The following is a 20,309-nucleotide window of genomic DNA, read 5'->3' on the forward strand; positions in this document are numbered from 1 at the left end:
TCAATAAGATAACTTTCATTTGTTTGTATTGAAGAATAGAAAGAGAAGTATAATATTTGACATATCTCACTGCTGCTGCTTAGTCCTGTTAACCTGGGAGAAGGGGGAGAGCTGTTCATCAATGTTATCTGTGTGTCTACTAGCACTTCTAGATTCTGAAGCTTATTTGTATGTTCAGTCAACTCTAAGATCCACACAATGACACTTTCCAAATTACTCTCGGCTTTCAGTTTTCTTAGGCCTTGTCTACACCATGGGGGGAGATCGATCTAAGTTACGCAACTTCAGCTATGTGAACAACGTAGCTGAATTTGCCCGTACTTAAATCTACTTACCGCAGAGTTCACACTATACTATGTTGATGGGAGACCCTCTCCCGTCGACTCAACTTGCACTTCTTGTTCAGATGGAGTACAGGAGTTGATGGGAGAGCGATCTACTGTCAATTTAAAATTACTTAGACAAGTTAGATATCTTCAGATCACAAGGACCTGATGAAGTACATCCTAGAATACTCAAGGAGCTGACTGAGGAGATATTGGAGCCATTAGCAATTATCTTTGAAAAGTCATGGAAGACAGGAGACATTCCAGAAGACTGGAAAGGGGCAAATAAAGTGCCCATCTATAAAAAGGGAAATAAGGACAACCCGGGGAATTACAGACCAGTCAGCTTAATTTCTGTACCTTGAAAGAGAATGAAGCAAATAATTAAGCAATCAATTTGCAAACACCTAGAAGATAATGAGGTGATAACAGTCAGCATGGATTTGTCAAGAACAAATTGTGTCAAACCAACCTGATAGCTTTCTTTGACAGAGTAACATGCCTTGTGGATAGGAGGTGTGACAAAGTTCCTGCGCTACCTTGGTGGGTCTTGCACTTATTGGCGGATTTGCTCGCCTTGGAGCTTCACGGCAGCCCTCAGCTTGGCCGTTTTTCTGAACCCACAGTCCAGGTCGACTCCTCCTGTGTCTGACCAGGAGTTGGGAGGATTTGGGGGGAACCTGGGCCCGCCCTATACTCCAGGTTCCAGCCCAGGGCCCTGTGGAATTCAACTGTCTAGAGTGCCTCCTGGAACAGCTGTGCGACAGCTACAACTCCCTGGGCTACTTCCCCATGGCCTCCTCCCAACACCTTCTTTATCCTCACCATAGGACCTTCCTCCTGGTGTCTGATAATGCTTGTACACCTCAGTCCTCCAACAGTCCGCGTTCTCACTCTCAGCTCCTAGTGCCTCTTGCTCCCAGCTCCTCACACGCACACCACAAACTGAAGTGAGCTCCTTTTTAAAACCTGATTAGCCTGCCTTAATTGATTCTAGCAGCTTCTTGATTGGCTGCAGGTGTTCTAATCAGCCTGTCTTAATTGTCTCCAGAAGGTTCCTTATTGTTCTGGAACCTTCCCTGTTACCTTACCCAGGGAAAAGTGACCTACTTAGCCTGAGGCTAATATATCTGCCTTCTGTTACTCTCCTATAACCATCTGGCCCGACCCTGTCACAGGGGGAAGTGGTAGATGTTCTATATCTTGACTTTAGTAAGGCTTTTGATACTGTCTCCATGCCGATTAGGCCTCAACTGGAGTATTGTGTCCAGTTCTGGGTGCCACATTTCAGGAAAGATATAGACGAATTGGAGAAAGTCCAGAGAAGAGCAACAAAAATGTTTAAAGGTCTAGAAAACATGACCTATGAGGGAAGTTTGAAAAAAAAAAAAAAAGGGTTTGTTTAGTCTGGAAAAGAGAAGACCGAGAGGGAACATAACAGTTTTCAAGTACATAAAAGGTTGTTACAGGGAGGAGGGAGGAAAAATGTTGTTCTTAACCTCTGAGGACAGGACAAGAAGCAACTGGCTTAAATTGCAGCAAAGGCGGTTTAGGTTGGACATTAGGAAAAACTTCCTAACTGTCAGAGTAGTTAAGCACTGGAATAAATTGCCGAGGGAGGTTGTGGAATCTCCATCACTGGGGATTTTTAAGAGTAGGTTGGACAAACACCTGTCAGGGATGGTCTAGATAATACTCAGTCCTGCCATGAGTGCAGGGGACTGGACTAGATGACCCCTCAAGGTCCCTTCCAGTTCTATGATTTAGTGAGTCTTCACTTGACCCACTAAATCGACCACCAATGAATCGATCGCTGCACATTGATCCCCCAGTAAGTGTAGAGAAGCCCACGTTTCTCTGCTACTTCTGTTGATATCCAGTAGATGGTGTAGGTGTACAACAAATTTCTTCAATCCGTTTCTTATCGGAAGGTTTTTATGTTTGATTCATTTCCAAAATTGTTTTTCAGTATTAGCCCAGATATGAATTGGAATTGCCCCTCTTTTAAGCAATTCCTTTTAATATTCCAAACTTATAACCTGCTAGGTGTCTATCTTTCAATATTCTTTTACTTTTGGTGCCATACAATTTATATAGTGTCTAGAGTGTAACAATTCTTTAGAGAGAAACCAAACATCTGTGATAGTTCCTACTCTGCACATTCTCTCATTTTACTAGAGAGATTAGATATCTAGTACCTTCTCTTCACATCTTTCAGGGCTTCTCCTGGGATATGCAACATTACATTGGAGGAACAAAGCAGATTATTCATATATAGAGAATTGTATTTCTGGTTCATAAGGCAGACAAATATACAGTTTCTAATTTGGGATGAAAAATCTATTTTGGGCATCTTGGGGTATCAGGTAGTTTGATTTTTGGAACTTTTAGCTTTCTGAGTCACCAGCAAGCTGTTCCTAGCTGGTTTAAACTTAAATTTTTCATAGTCATTTCTGGCTCTTTTCTGATGTAATGGAGACAAAAGAGCACTTAGCACAGGAAAAGGGGCAGTTATTCTTGTCTGTCGCCCAGTAGGGGTTCTCCTTTGCTAGACTGAGAGAGAGAAATTTTATCTGCATGTAAATTATGGGAGTCTGTGGTTTAATGGACTAACAATAGTTGGAAGACTTCTTATCAATCAAAATTATGTACTTCAACTTTAGTTTAATTGATGTTCCCCAGGCGAGATGTCACATCTGTAGTGATGGTATGTGCATTTGATTCTCATTGTCTTTGACTCTGAGAGGAAGCTCAAATTTTAGAATATGCATTGGGGTAATTGATGGTGTTCTTAGTTGCAACAGATAGGCAGAAAGGGCAGAAAGAGAACTGTAGTTGTTATCAATATGTTTCCAAGGCATATTTGACAGTTATAGCGCTTACACCATTTATGTGTAACTGGAACCTTATTTTAAGAAGAGATGGTCAGTAATATTTTATTAAAATGACTTTTTGATGGAAAATGCAGTTTCTGCAGAATCTGAATTTCCACTGAAATATTTAAATTTTGCCATAAAAATTAATTTTTCCATCAAGGAAATAAAAATGAAATATTTCATTTCAGGTTGATTCAACACTAAGCTGCATCTCCTTGTTGTTGCAATAGTGCCTTATGGGAGCTGTGCATTGGGTGCTTCGTGCCCTTGCTCTCCCCTGTGGGTCTAGCTCCTAGACCAGACTACATTTGGACACATGTGCATCATGGGAGATGTGGTCTGGCCAGAGATCTAGCCCATAGGAAAAATGAGGACATAAAAATGGTCCAGCTAGCCCAGTATCCTGCCTTCTGACAGTGGCCAGTGCCAGATGTTTCAGAGGGAATGAACAGAACGGGGATGTACCAGAACTACAACTCCCAGGAGGTACTGCAGCACCATAGGCAGATACCATTTAATGTTGAACTGACTCAAAATGAAACTTTTCGATTCAGTTCAACAAACTGAAACAAATGTTTTGATTTGGGAATGTCAAAATATTTAGTTTTAACCAAAAATGTCAAAACAAAATATTTAGACATTTCAGAACTGAAATTTATGGGAACTTTTCACTCTGTGTAAAATGTTGATATTTCAGATGGGAAAAAAAATTAAAATATCAATTTCTTGTACGATGTAGATTCAGATTTCCACTTAGCTCTAATTTTGAGTTATACATAAATCGTGTATAGTTAGGCATGGCAGAATTCGTTTTTTTAAAAATAATTTCAACTAATAATATCAATGTTATTTTTAAGCATTTTTTTAAATTGTTTGATTTAAATTTTCACAGTTGTGCAAAATTATAAGCCTTTTTCAATTTTTATTGATTTAAAAATTTCACAGTTGAAGGAAATTCTAGGAGGGTCAGACAATGGGGGAAGGGTCATGTAATAATTATTTAATGACAGGTAGACATTGAGATTCAAAAAGTTAAAATTTTATAACCATTAAAACAGAAATTGTCAAATCACATATCAAAATTTCCGAAGCAAATACCCTTAAATCAAATGTTATGTGTCAAGCAGCATTTTCTTACTTTGCCTATCTGTATATTTTTATTATTATCGTTGAAAATATTTTTTCACCTGTTTGTATGTATACAGTAAAATCACTCACATTTAACAATAACAATCAAATCTTTCCAAGCCTATGTATTGTTCCTGTGCTACACTTCTATGCTGGGAATAGTTTCACCTACAATTAATAGAAATGGGCTCAAGCTGAAAAATTTACATCCAGAATTGGATTTCCCTAGATTTCAGGAGTGTTTATTCAATTCTGTAACGACACTGAGCTCTGAAAACAGTGGCCAGATGCTTTTGTAATGCACATTTTCCATCTGTGGTTTTGACGTTAGGCGATCCTTAAGTTTTGTTTCATATTATTGGACCCTGAATTTAGGAAACTGGGACTGATTGCCTGTTATAGTTGTCTTTAGAAAGATAGGATATAGTATTTTGTTAGATTATATCATGTTTATATAGCTCTAATCACCTAGTATTTAGGTGCTGTTCTTTTGTAATAGCATGCAAAACATTATAATCCTCTTTTTCAGGATCTCAGATATTTCCCAACATGAAAGAATTCAGAAAAGTAGCATCTTAAAGTTATTGTTTGGATTGTGGATCTAATGTAGCCATTAAAAACTGTAGCTTATAGGTGTAAGCCCTTACATTCACAATGCTTTGTCAATAAATAGCTTGTTTCAAATTATTAGAATATGTGATTTTTTTCCCCCAGTTGATATGCCAGTCATTCTCTTTTGAACATACAGTTTATTACCAGTTGTTTTCTGATTGCCAACTACATCTGTACCACAAACGGAATAAATATGCATTTCACCCTTTTGCAGCAGGTCTTCTTGAGGCCGGTGTAACAACATTTAAATCCATTGTAAACCCTCAGAACTGGGAAAAAGAAAAAATCATTGCCCAGACCAAATGCTACCAACTACATACTATATATCTGTAAATTGCAGAGAAAATCCGCTTCAAAGAGTTTAAACATCATTTCTTGGGACTAATTCTGGGCTGTCTGCCATGCCAAATAAAAGCAAGAGACCTTTTGTTAAATTGATCAGGTATTTGGGATCTCAAGAGAGCAAATGAAGGGAGTGATAAGAGTAGTAGGTTAGATTAAATGGAACCTGGATCCAATGCAGGCCAACTAAAGGGCTCCAATTAACCAAAGGGTTCCCCCCACAAAAGTGTCCATGTCCCTTTTCCCCTATCTGATTCTGATGCATAAACATCAACTTTTTAAAACAATATATATTTTTGTGGCTCTGTTTACTAATGAGCCATAATTTAACTTTACACAAACATCACAGCAGTTGGCATACGGTAAACATGGGTCCAGTCTGCAAACTCTGGGCAATTACTGCATCCAAGGGAAATCATGACACTTGGAGTCATCTTTTCAGATGTAGCCTATTGTAGTTTTTCATGGAAAATAAAAAATGGCCATTATATATTTTTTCTTTATATGCTATCTTTCTCAGAATCTATTTTGCGAACAGTCTAAAAAGTGGACACAGCGAATATGACTATAAAGCTAATCAGTTAATGAAATGTTATTTAGTGGCAAAGTCATCTATCAAACCATTGAAATCTGCCTCTTTCTGCTGAAGCGGGGGAGCCATGAACTTGCACTCAAGGTGCTGCTGCTGTCACTGTATTTGGCTGGAGTCAGAAGTAGTAGTCAGGGTGAAGAATTGGAGAGGTGGTTGTGTTCCTGGCTCTCTCTCTCATCCAGTATGCATGGCACATCATAGCTGTCTCCCTCATGAATTCAGAATTAATGAGTACAAGCGCCCTCCTCCAAGCTGGGAGCAGAATCCTGCCATAACTCATCCCTGATAAGAGCAGTGCCATGATCTGAGTGAAGTTGCACATACTCTCAAGAGGCCTGAGCTGAAGTCAATAGAAAGACTTCCATGGATTTCAGTGGGCTTAGCAGAGGTGTATTACTGTTTTGTGGGGCCCTGGGCCAGTGCAAGTGGGGACCCCTCCCCACCTCTTCTGCCTGCAGCCTCCCCTCCCCTGGCACTCCTACTGGGGAGCAAGGCTGGGGTGGGAGAAGCTCCCCTTCCCGGCAGGAGTGCCAGATGGGCGGATCGAGTCAGGGAGTGGGGGCGCCCATTTTTCCAGAGCCCCCTAATTGACCAGGGCCCCTGGGCATGGTGGCCCAGTGGCTAATCTGCCACTGGGGCTTAGGATCAGGCTGTCTATGACCTTATGCAAGATACCTCAATTCTTGTGCCACAATGTACCCCTTGGAAAATTGAGAAAAAAACAGGACCCACTTACCACCACATTCTGAATCAAGAGGATTAAGTCTTGTTCAAATAGTTTTAGTTGGTCTGGAAACATTTTAGACAGACCGTACAAGGGAGAACAGCACAGATGCTTTCAAAGGCAAGGAGGGTTCAAGCACAGAAACAAAAAACAACACTTTTTGGTCTGAGGCCCAGCATCTCCATCCAGCATTGGCAGCCCTAGGAGCACCACACACAAGCCTCAAGTCCACTATGTAATGTAGATAACTCCCTGCCCTGTGAGAGGAGAAACCCAGCTAGTCCATTCCAGCTCACAAACCTGTCACTATTTGAATGCTTTCTTCCTATGAATATAAATAAGAGAGGATAGATGTTTACTGCTCACCTCACCTAAATTATGTAATCCTCTAGAATTATAGCATCAATGATGTCTTAAAATCCAGCCTCACCTGGATGTACACATGTGTGTTACTCACTCCTGCGGAGGCAAGCTGTCAAAATGTTAGTAAGGACGTGGGTATCAAAATGACTTAGGGAGAGAAGTATATAATTGAAGTGTCATTTAAGGTTTTGGTTTTTTCCACCTTGGGTATCGGCATGATGTTAGCATCCAGACCAAGGGTGATAAAATGGACACTTTGGAGGGAATGATTAAACATAGTCTATAGGTGGAGAGAAAAGAACTTGCCAAAAGTGATGTACAAATATTCCTATATTCAACAGGACCAGAGGCTTTCTTTCAGAGAGGTTTTTGGATTTGATTTTATTATTCAGCAGGCTAGAATAATCGCGTGATTAGGGATGTCAAGTCTGAGGGAGAGGACAAAAATAAAATATTTTGTACATCTCTTATAATATGTCTGCTAGATTCTCTAGTACTTCTCATAATATCCTTGGAAAATTTTATTTGTACCTTAAGGGCTACGAGTCTGTCCTTACTGAGGGATATGAATGCATGTGCTACTGTGGTGCTATTGACAGCTTTAAGCAGTCTCACTACTAGCCCTACCTGTCTTATTTACTCACTGGTGCATGTGCTGTCTTGCAAAAGCAATAGAGATTTCTACCCTCTTAGTTATAATTGCATCCTCAGCTGCCTTGTGAGAGACACAACTCCCATACTGTGTGAAGTGGGGAAAAGCTAGCTTTCTTTTGCAGCTGGCAGTCTAAATTTTAATTTTTCTCTACTTCTAATTAGGCATAGATACTCCTTTGTGTTTTTCCTAGATTCATATGAGGTAAAGAAACATAAAAGGAAAGGTTTGCAATTATCCTAAGTGTGAAAGATGTAACAGTCAGAGTGAGATTGTTACTCATAAAGAGCTGGAGTTGAGCTTTAAAGAATTCAGATATGAGAGTGATTCAACAAAGTTACCAAATCTTCCTGCCTGCCTCCATATTTTGTATACACAGCCGTATCCATTCATATAATTAAACAGGAGGGTCAGGAAATTTTTTACAGGGGAATGATTCAACAAAGCTAACCACATTTATTTTGAATCCATTTACAGTTATAGTTTGTGAGATAAAATTCCATCAAGAACAAAATCATGTCTGCAGAAAGGTATATTTCAGTGTTATATGGAATGTTGGAGATGCTTATATGGTTGGTGTAACAAAGTTATAAATAAAATTATTAGGAAATTCTGCTCCATTATTTTTTAAATTAAGCTATTCATTTATTTTACCTTGCTTTAGGGAAAAAAAACAATAGATCTAACAACAGTTGGTAAATAGATGCATATTGAAAAGGGGATTTGTGGTAGTCTTAATGTAGACTTTTATGATCCAGCTGCTTTGCATCAGACCAGGAGTATAAAGTAGCTGGAAATCCAGCTTAACTGGCTACCTCGGGATCCTCTTTGTGTCATCCCTCATTGTGATAGAACTGTTCATAGATTCATCGATATTTAGGTCAGAAGGGACCATTATGATCATCTAGTCTGACCTCCTGCACAACGCAGGCCACAGAATTTCACGCACCACTCCTGCAAAAAACCTCTCACCTATGTCTGTGCTATTGAAGTCCTCAAATCGTGGTTTAAAGACTTCAAGGAGCAGAGAATCCTCCAGCAAGTGACCCGTGCCCCATGCTACAGAGGAAGGCGAAAAACCTCCAGAGCCTCTTCCAATCTGCCCTGGAGGAAAATTCCTTCCCGACCCCAAATATGGCGATCAGCTAAAACCTGAGCATATGGGCAAGATTCATCAGCCAGATACTACAGAAAATTCTTTCCTGGGTAACTCAGATCCCACCCCATCTAATATCCCATCACAGGCCATTGGGCCTATTTACCATGAATATTTAATTACCAAAACCATGTTATCCCAGCATACCATCTCCTCCATAAACTTATCGAGTTTAATCTTAAAGCCAGATAGATCTTTTGCTCCACTGCTTCCCTTGGAAGGCTGTTCCAAAACTTCACTCCTCTGATGGTTAGAAACCTTTGTCTAATTTCTAGTCGAAACTTCCCGATGGCCAGTTTATATCCATTTGTTCTTGTGTCCACATTGGTATTGAGCTTAAATAATTCCTCTCCCTCTCCGGTATTTATCTCTCTGATATATTTATAGAGAGCAATCATATCTCCCCTCAACCTTCTTTTAGTTAGGCTAAACAAGCCAAGCTCCTTGAGTCTCCTTTCATAAGACAGGTTTACCATTCCTCGGATCATCCTAGTAGCCCTTCTCTGTACCTGTTCCAGTTTGAATTCATCCTTCTTAAACATGGGAGACCAGAACTGCACGCAGTATTCCAGGTGAGGTCTCACCAGTGCCTTGTATAACGGTACTAAAACCTCCTTATCCCTACTGGAAATACCTCTCCTGATGCATCCCAAGACCGCATTAGCTTTTTTCACGGCCATATCACGTTGGCGGCTCATAGTCATCCTATGATCAACCAATACTCCAAGGTCCTTCTCCTCCTCCGTTACTTCTAATTGATGTATAGCTTATAACTAAAATTCTTGTTATTAATCCCTAAATGCATGACCTTACACTTCTCACTATTAAATTTCATCCTATTACTATTACTCCAGTTTACAAGGTCATCCAGATCCTCCTGTAGGATATCCCTGTCCTTCTCTAAATTGGCAATACCTCCCAGCTTTGTATCATCCGCAAATTTTATTAGCACACTTCCACTTTTTGTGCCGAAGTCAGTAATAAAAAGATTAAATAAGATTGTAACAGCTGTACTCCACCCCCACACTTTCTCTGATGTAGGAGGCATTCTGGAAAGAAAGGAGGTGTGGCTAGAGTGTCATCATGCTCCTGCTATCCCCAGCTGTCAGGCCAAGGGCAACTGGGCATTAATGACCCTGGAAAGCCCCAGGATTTGGGGAAAGGGGCATAAAGGTGGCCTAGAACTACCTTTAATCCACCCTCTTGATTTGCACTGAGCTTAAATGGACCAGGCAATCTGCCCGTCACTCTTATTCCTAGGGAAATCTCTCATTATTACCCGAAATTCACTTCTGAGTTAGAGACTTGCTATTATTTCATTTTGTTCTTAATTGTAATTTTTTACATCAGAAATGCTGTTGCTTGATAGTGAGGTTATGAAAATCTTTGTTAAAGAAATAAATTAACTGAACATAATGCCGTGTTTCCTTCTCCACTATGTTTTCATTGTGTGCTTTGTTTGGGGTTTCTAATCACATACTGTCATGGCCTGTGTTTTTTACGTTTTGGGTGAAATCCTAGCCCCACTGAAGAATATGGCAAAACTATTGTTGAATTTAATGAGGTCATGATTTCACCCTTAGCCTTAACAGTACAGTGCTCTGAGCCCTCCTCTTCTTGGTTTTCAAACCTCTCCATAAACTTCCTCTGCCTACCATCTCTGGCCTCAACCTTCTGCTCTCTCACCCATGTCCTCTCACTCTCATTCCTTCAGTTTTTTCTTTACATTGCTCTGCCTGCCTCCTGCCACAGGGATTACAATCTTGGCATTGCTATCACGGGTCCCTCATTTGTTCATGTTCCCTTGGAGTCCCTGGTGCAGTCTCTCTCCTCTCCTATGTGAGCTCTAGCAGCTCTGTTTGCTTAGGCTATGTCTACACTAGCACTTTTGTCGGTAAAACTTATGTCATTCAGGATTGTGGAAAAAAACACCTCCTGACCGACATAAGTTACACCGACAGAAGAGCTGGTGTGGACAGAGCTATGTCAGTGGGAGACACTCTCCTGCCACTCATTGGGAGTGGTTTAATTATGCCAGTGGGATAGCTCTCTCCCATCAGCATAGGGCGGCTACACAGGAGACCTTACAGTGGTGCAGCTGCATTGATACAGCTGTGCTGCTGTAAGGTTTCTAATGTAGACATAGCCTATGTCTCTTAAGGTCTAAGTGAGAAGTACTCCAGGAATTCGGCACTCCACTCATTCTGCCTAGGCTCCAGCAGAGGTAGTAAAACTTTAGCTCGCTGGTTTGTGCGAGCAAGAAAGGGGCATGTACAATTTGCACTGCTGGATACAAATCCTATAGATGCAGAATTCTGGTAAATATGGGGCCTTGGTAATAACTGATTTGTATTGTTCCATCTGAAGGTTATTCATTTCATTCCCTCATGATTGCCGTCTCCTAGATTTTTACAAATCTAAAAGGCTTAGTTATTAGCAGTGTTCTCAGTTCCCGTGAAGCTGGCCTAAGCTTGTAGATCAAATATCAGACTTAAAACAAATTTTTGTTTTGTTTTTTCAAAGTGTATATATGTCACATGCTTTTAGTGCTTTCTTTTCAAGCCTGAAATCCTGCTCAACAGTATTTTGCATACTGTTCTATACACGTATACACATTTTAAGACTTGTCTACACTTAAAACTCTGCAGCAGTGCTGCTGTAGCATTTCAGTGAAGACGTTACCTATGCTGATGGCAGGGGTTCTCCCATTGATGGAGGTACATCACCAGACGTGATAGCTAGGTCAATGGGAGAATTCTCCTGTCAAGCTAGCCCTGTCAACACCGGGGGTTACGTTGGTTTAACTGCGTTGCTCAGGGGTTTGGATTTTTCATATCGCTGAGCAAAGGAGTTATACCAACCTAATTTCTAAGTGTAGATCAGGCCTGATTGTATAATATAGAACACATTTGTTGAAAATGATCCCAAACTCACCCCACTTTGTTATGCTTAATTTTGTCTTGTTTGTTTCAGGTGAAGAGGTATCACATACCCTTTGCTCAGAGCTTCCCCATCCTGAAACAATGGTTTGTGAAGTACCGTGTGCAATGGACTGTGTCGTTAATGACTGGTCAGAATGGTCATCTTGTTCTCACTCATGTTCCAGTAAAAATGCAGAGGGGAAACAAAGCAGAACTAAATCTATCTTGGCACTGCCAGGAGAGGGTGAGTAGTACTGCATTTCGATAAGACCCAAACACCAATATTATAGTAATAATTAAGAATACTTCACACGTAGATGAATCTTTGCACTTACAAAGGTCTGTGCAAAGATTAATTAATCTGTGTGTTGCTAGATCATACCCATTGCCAATATAACTATGTTTCAATGAAAGATATTTAATAAATTTTATTCTGTAGATTATTTAATTTTAAGGGGCAGGTTCTCAGCTAGTGGAAATTGTCATAACTCTATTGATTTCAAAAGAGTTATCACAGTTTGCACCAGATGAGGATCTGCCACCCCTAAAAGAGAAATTACATGCATGCACACACAAATAAAATAAATGTATGGCACAAACTCTCAATACCTATGTTACTGTATAAAAGCATATTAGTTCTAGAAGAGAACAGAAATATGTGTAAAATCAGATACTTTTAAAGCAAAAACATGTAATGTATATTGGACGCATAAAATGTGCTCCTGGTTCTTTAATTTTAGACAAGAATATGTAAATAGCTTTATAGCTGTGTCCCTTTCTCTGGATCTTCATAGACACAGGCATTAGGCATGTATGTCTGGCTTACAGTAACATACCTGGTGAACTACATTATGGTGGTTCTTCTACTGGCACAGTTTTGTACAAAGGCTTCTTCTCAAGCACATAGTTCATTCAACTTCTTGGTTTTAGCATGTGCAGACCTGTGTTCAGGATTGGGCCATTGCTGTTCTCTATGCAACAGAAATTCAGAAAATACAAATATCATTTTTAAAATGGTCTGTATCGTATCTGATGGTGACAATCCCATCAGATATGACAGACTAAGAAGTGCTGGGTCAGCATTTGGATGTCAGCTCTCTAAGGCCTTGTCTATGTTTTAAAAAATAACCTTTATTGTCAGCAATGTGTGCAGCTAACCTGGTGCTTAACCATACTTTCCCCACAAGCAAAGAACAAATTCAGTTAAACACCATTTAGAAATCGTCATTAAAACCACAGGTTGTGTTTGTGTATCAGCTTAAGCTTGCAAATGCTTTCTCATGTGAGTTATCTTTATTCACATAAATGGCCCCATTAAAGTTTGTAAAGAACGTTGGGATGAAAACCGCTATATAAGTTTTGACAGTGGTAACTGCTATTTAAAAGGTGGCACATAATTAAAATAAAAAATTAAAGTAAGCTGCATATTTTCCATGAAGGTAGCAATATGTTCTGAAATGCAAACAAGATAGATGCAGAATTTCAAAAGCAAAATAAAAATCAGAATTGTTAATTTGAAAGAAAATACATGTGCAAATATGCACGCTCTATAATCTCAAGACTATGTGATCTGAAAACCTAAAATAGAAGTGAAATGCTTTGAACTGAAAACTTTGAATTTCTCAAAAGGAAATAAAACATGAATAACAATCAAAAGCCTCAAGTCTTTCTGAACATTCTGAACAATGAATAAAACAGCCTGCTGTACAACACCAGGAAAAGATAAATACTGCTTTCTATCAGGATAAAAAGGGAGAAAAGGACAATAATGTGACTTTAGTGAGACAAGGTGAGAGAGGTAGTATCTTTGATTGTTGGCAAGAGAGACAAGCTTTCAAGCTTATACAGAGCTTTCCTTTATGTCTGAGAAATGTACTCAGCGGGTGTATCTACACAGCAAAGAAAAACCCACGGCTGGCCCATGCCAGCTGACTCATGCTCAAGGGGCTCAGGCTGCGAGGCTGTTCCACTGAATTTCATCTGCCATTTTGTTGCCCAGTCACCTGGGTTTGTGAGATCCCTTTGTAATGCTTTGCAATCTGCTTTGGACTTAACTATCCTGAGAAATTTTGTATTGTCTGCAAACTTTGTCACCTCACTGTTTACGCCTTTGTCTAGATAATTTATGAATATGTTGAACAGCCCTGGTCCTAGTACAGACCCTTGGGGGATCCAGCTATTTACCTCTCTCCATTTATTCCTACCCTTTGTTTCATATCTTTTAACCAGTTACTGCTCCATGAGAGGTTTCAGAGTAACAGCCGTGTTAGTCTGTATTCACAAAAAGAAAAGGAGTACTTGTGGCACCTTAGAGACTAACCAATTTATTTGAGCATAAGCTTTCGTGAGCTACAGCTCACTTCATCGGATGCATACTGTGGAAAGTGTAGAAGATCTTATTATATACACACAAAGCCACCTTGATTATCATACACATTGTAAGGAGAGTGGTCACTTTAGATAAGCTATTACCAGCAGGAGAGTGAGTTTGTGTGTGGGGGCGGGGGGGTGAGAAAACCTGGATTTGTGCTGGAAATGGCCCAACTTGATTATCATACACATTGTAAGGAGAGTGATCACTTTAGATAAGCTATTACCAGCAGGAGAGTGGGGTGGGAGGAGGTATTTTTTCGTGCTTTGTGTGTATATAATAAGATCTTCTACACTTTCCACAGTATGCATCCGATGAAGTGAGCTGTAGCTCACGAAAGCTTATGCTCAAATAAATTGGTTAGTCTCTAAGGTGCCACAAGTACTCCTTTTCTTTTTGCTCCATGAGAGCACCTTCCCTCTTATCCCACTGACAGCTTACTTTGCTTAAGAGCCTTTGGTAAAGGATCTTGTCAAAAGCTTTCTGAAAGTCCAAGTACATTATATCCACTAAATCACCCTTGTCCACATGCTTGTTGTTCCCCTCAAAGAATTAGCAAAATGCTGAGGCATGATTTCCCTTTACAAAAACTGTGTTGACTCTTCTCCAACAAATCATGTTCATCAGAATTATCAGATACATAGTTCTTCACTGTAGTTTCAACCAATTTGCCTGGTATTGAAGCTATGCTTACCAGCCTGTAATTGCCAGGATTGCCTCTGGAGCCTTTTTAAAAAATTGGCGTCACATTAGCTATCCTCCAGTCATCTGGTAAAGAAGCTGATATAAGAAATAGGTTACACACCACGTTTAGAACTTCTGTAATTTCATATTTGAGTTCCTTCAAGAACTCTTGGGTGAATACCATCTGGTCCTGGAGACTTATTGCTGTTTAATTTATCAATATGTTCCAAAACCATCTCTACTGAGACTTCAATCCAGGACAGTTCCTCAGATTTGTCACCTAAAAAGAATGGTTCAGGTGTGTGAATCTCCCTCACATCTTCTGCAATGAAGACCGATGCAAAGAATTCATTTGGCTTCTCCGCAACGGCCTTGTCTTCCTGGAATGCTCCTTTAGCACCTTGATAGGCCAGTGGCCGTACTGATTGTTTGGCAGGCTACTTAAAAAATGTTTTTACTTTCAGAGTTTGTGTCTTTTACTATTGTTCTTCAAATTCTTTTTTGGCCTGCTTAATTCTACTTTTACACTTGACTTGCCAGAGTTTATGCTCCTCAGTAGGATTTGATTTCTAATTTTTAAAGGATGCCTTTTTACCTCTAAATGCCACTTTCACTATGTCAGTTAGGCCTGGTGGCATTTTTTGGTCCTCTTACTATTTTTTAAAATTTTTGGTGTATATTTAATTTGAGCCTCTATTATGGTGTTTTTTCTAAAAGTTTCCATGCAGCTTGCAGGCATTTCAGTCTTGTGACTGTTCCTTTTAATTTAATTTTAGCTGGTTTCCTTATTTTTGTGTCATTCCCCTTTTTGAAGTTAAATGCTACTGTAGTAGGTTTCTTTGGTATTTCTGCCCCCCACCCTCCAAGATGTTAAATTTAATTATATTATGGTCTCTATTACTAAATGATTCAGCTATATTCACATCTTGGACAAGATCCTGTGCTCCACTTAAGACTTAATCAAGAATTGTCTGTCCCCTTGGGGGTTTCAGGACTATCTGCTCCAAGAAGCAGTGATTAATAGTGTCTAGAAATTTTATCTCTGCATCCTGTTTGAGTTTTCTGTTTGTATAGCCTCTCTAATCTCATGGAGCATCTTGCGATCACCTCGGGCTCTGGTAGGTGTCAGTTCTTCAAAACCCGCTACTGGGTTTTCCCCGTGGTTACAAGTTCGTAACTGTCAGATTCCGATCTGGAACAATCAAGAATATTTCAGTGTTTCCTTTGTACATTTTGGACCTTTGATCTTGGCCTCATGTAACAGGCGATCGGCAGTCAATGGCCTACTCCTCCGGGTGGAGCTTCAAAAGGCTGAGATTTTGCATAACTGGGGGTAGTAAATTTGCGTTCATCTCCCCCTGGATATTCCCCAGGAAAACAACTTGACATTTGTTTGTTCTGAAAGTCCATTCTTGTCTAGCTCATTGTTCAATATAGTCCTTTGAAGCCCCCTTCCCCAACTCCGATCCCACATCTGTCCCATCTCTCACCTTGAGAGGGTACATATAATCCTGGTCCATAATAATACATAAACCATTCATTTAATACAATAGACATCAAAGATACTTAAACATAATTCAGTAAGGTCTCTGTGACATACCAGGGCACAGTCCCGACTAATGGGGGGCTATGTCACACCTGCCCTGCAACCTTGGGTGCCTTGCAATGCCTTGCTGTGGCAGCTCCCATCTGGGCTGCTCACAAACAGCCTTCCATCATGCAATCCATGCCCTCAGTGTCTGTGTGTAAATGCAGCCTTCCAGCTATACCCTGGCTCTCACCAGCCTTAGTTGTACCACAGGGGGACCCCAACACAACCCCAGTCCTGGATTTTCCCCCAGAAATGTATATCCCGTACTGCCCAGCTCTCTCTTGGGCAGTACAAATATATTAAGTCCGTTATTTATTTAAAGGAATAATATGCCATTTTATTATTTTAAATAGAGTACCCTGACACTCCACCTTAAACACCCTGGATTAGCTAAAACAGTACAACAACTTTATTAACTACAAAGAGAGATTTTAAATGAGTATAAGTAATGAGGCATAAAGTCAAAAATGGTTACAAGAAAAATAAAGATAAAACATTTAGTAGTATATATTTACAAAATTCTTAATTGCAAAGCAAACTTTCTCACCACATGCTCCAGCAGATTGCTGACCAAACTCTCAGGATAGGACCCATTCCCTAGAGTCCAGTGGCTGTTTCCTTTTGTCTTCTCAGGTGCAGAGTGAGGTGGGTAGGGAGAGGGGTGTCTTGAGGGCTCTACCCCCTTCATTTTATAGTCCTGTGCCCCCTTTGAGAAGCATTTCCAGTGAGGGAATATGACAGACACTTTAATGAAGAAAGGAAACTCCATGCTGTTTCTTTGCTAAAATGTAGACTTTTGTCCCTGCCCCCTTTCTTTTCAAAGAATGGCCACTTGGCAGGTAATGGTCCATCAGCCTTGTTGACACCTGGCTGAGGCATATGCTTGCCCTTTGTCTCAGAGGAATTGGTTTAGCCACTCCCCAGACTTATCTGGGAAACACACTTCAGTCATGATTTCAGTTTATGTTCATAGCTTTACATATCATGTTGCTATATGCATTTTTTCCACGATATTATTGATCAGAGAGTTATGAGTTTTTTTTAAAATTATACCTCACCAGGCATACCTTTGTGCAAATGTTCTTATAATAGTGTGGTGGTGTGAACACGGGTGTATTCTGTCACAGTCTCCCAAGGATATGGCAGGAATTGCTGTATCTGTCACAGAGTGAACGTATTACAAAGGTAATACTCAAATATAGTTTTTTGAAAACCAGGGTGATGCTGGCATTTAAATGGAATCAATTAGTCTATGAATAGTAGTAGCAGCATGGGAAATTGGAAATCTATTTCACACATTTCAGTTTCCATTGTTTGTTCCTCAGAATTCAGTTTTGTGCAAGGCTCATTTAATGGGATGCAATATTTTGGAAGGCTGTTACTATTGCCATAAATGTCAAAAAACAACCAACCAACCATTTTCTTTCTTTCTTTCTTTCTTTCTTTCTTTCTTTCTTTCTTTCTTTCTTTCTTTCTTTCTTTCTTTCTTTCTTTCTTTCTCATAAAACAAACTTTATATTTCCACATGTTGTATCCACAATGTTCTCTTGATTAATTGGTTTACAAATATAAATATATTATTCTTTTCACTACTTTCAGGTGGGAAACCCTGTCCTCCTCACCGGGCCCTACAGGAGTATCGCTTATGTAATGATCATATTTGCACACAGCTCTATTGGGAAACATCTCCATGGGGTCCTTGTTCTGAAGATACTTTGGTAACTGCCCTCAATGCTACCATTAGCTGGAATGGAGAAGCTACTTGTGGAGTGGGCATGCAAACAAGGAAGGTCTTTTGTGTGAAGAATAATTTTGGCCAGGTTACAAATAAAAGGTATTGGGAGAAAGAGGTTCTTGCAGATGCAGCTTTGACTGCATTGCTGGAGTCATTATTTGTAGTTACAGTACATTAAAAATGCAAATATTTAAGTGTGTTTTGGGAAAATTGAAGCTATGAAAGTATTTTTATTGCTAGCTTAATTTTCCAGCTGCCGAGAAAGGATCCTTTTATATAACAAAAAATGTATGGATAAACCAGTTTTTTTTGTAAATGTGGTAGTCGGTGGTCACAAAACAGGTTTTTTTCAGTGGCTGAAAAATTTTGCAATGGCTAATCTATGATTCTTGTTCTGACTTTTGCAAATGTTTTTGCTGCTAGGAAGTTGTGATGAAAATACAACCTGGAACTGAACATAATAGTTACCAACCTATTTTTAGCAAAGTCCGTTTAATAAAAGAGGTAACAGTTCACATGTTTGCACTTGGAAGAGTTGATTTGTATTGCTATTTCAATAAGTACACTAAAACCATTTATTTAGCACTGTGTATATTCTGACCTTCTACTTTGTTTTACTAACCCAGGAAATGAGATGCACAGATAATTTTCCCAATATAAAAAAAAAATCAAGGCATTGCTTATTACTTGCAGCCTCATTTTGAATCTTATTCCATATCTCAAAACAATCATACTAAATATGGGCAGACTGTGGTCACTTCAATAAAGTTACTTAAATTCTTGAGATTAATGAAATTAATTGAGCAAAGAAGAGAATGTCTGGTGCCCACTAATATACTGTAAATTTATCACCATTAAGTTATATCATTTGTAGTGCCATATAATGTGTAAAATAATTATTTGTCCCCATCCTCTGCATACTAGCCAAGCAGAAATGGAGCTGAAATGAGAAAGTAAACACTTGGGTAGAATCGGAGGATGGATCTAGGATTAACAGATGAGGAAAGAGAGAGTTTTTACAGAGAAAATACTTGGGTTGTAGTATGAGAGAAATGGAAAATTATAGCATGCACTGGGATCTTCAGAATTCAGCACTCCTGCATTTTAAGGCTTCAGTGGAAATGTTTTGTTCAAATGTAATTGTATAATTACATTGTGAATTGTAATGGAATGAATTGTATCAGAAAATGTGGAAGCCAATGAGCCACTAGGGAGGATCCCATTGGGATGATTTTGTTCCTCTTTATTGTGTTTTACAATGGCAACCCCCTTCACTCCCCCTTCTCCCCAAATAATCAAATTAAAGAAGCAAAACCAAACCTCTCTGAAGTTTCTCAAAAGCAATTTCTTAATTAAAGAAAGGACTTCCAGTATTTCAGAAGGAAAGAAGTAACTAGTGGAACTCCAAAAATGTTAGAAAAGTGTAAAAGACAGATGATAAGAGATTATAATAGCCTGGTGTTTCCAGAGAGGAAAGGAATAGTATTTTATTAAACATATTGACTTTGAGCCCTGATCTTGCAATGAGCGCCACATGTTTGGACCTCTTTACCTGTGTGGAAGCTTTTTACGGGCTTGGGGCTCCTGGCAGTAAAATGGTAAGTTTTGAGACCATAATGATAGGGATATAACAGAATAATTGTTAGTTTTTAATTTATTTTACAGTATATAATTATTTATTAAAATTGACTAACAAGTTAGGTTTTAACTTAAAACTGCTGTAGCAGTAGTAAACTAGCCACGTGACTTCAGGAACAGGATTAATTTATCCAAAGAAATAATCTTTGTGTTAGCACACTGAATTTTTTACTTCATGCTTCTCTCCCTTCCGCCGCCCCCGCAATTATTGAAGAAATGGAAGCTGAAACTTAACACACCACCTTATGAAACTGAAAGCCACAGAAAAGGGGGTATAAAAAAGAACACTGAATAAAAATTGATTGCAGTGGCTTATATACTGTATCTAGATGTAATGAAAGGGAAAAAAATCATTGCACACTGAGAATTCTTTCTTCCCTCTTGAATATTCATGGTCATTGAATTAATGCATTTCATGGTATGTCTTTTTTGAAAACCTTGTTTGATACTTTTAAGCATTACAAAAATGTATTAATAGTTCAGTTAGCTGAATTATGGTTTTCAGATTTATTTTTGTTTCTAATATCCTTTAGTGGTCCAGTAATATACATACAGATAGATATTTAGTTATTGGTTGGATGTGTTCAGATAGGTGATG

At 39.2% G+C, this 20,309-nt stretch overlaps 1 protein-coding gene across 1 annotated transcript in view; it reads left to right on the plus strand.

Moving 5' to 3' along the window:
• THSD7B (thrombospondin type 1 domain containing 7B) overlaps positions 1-20,309 on the plus strand; it is a 496,247-nt gene that overhangs the window by 261,038 nt on the left and 214,900 nt on the right. The window contains exons 8-9 of the mRNA XM_007057469.3: positions 11,745-11,936; positions 17,938-18,172. Coding sequence (XP_007057531.2) covers positions 11,745-11,936; positions 17,938-18,172 — 427 coding nt within the window. The remainder of the gene's footprint in view (positions 1-11,744; positions 11,937-17,937; positions 18,173-20,309) is intronic.

The sequence above is a fragment of the Chelonia mydas genome, chromosome 11, assembly GCF_015237465.2.
Source record: "Chelonia mydas isolate rCheMyd1 chromosome 11, rCheMyd1.pri.v2, whole genome shotgun sequence".
Classification (NCBI taxonomy): domain Eukaryota; kingdom Metazoa; phylum Chordata; order Testudines; family Cheloniidae; genus Chelonia; species Chelonia mydas.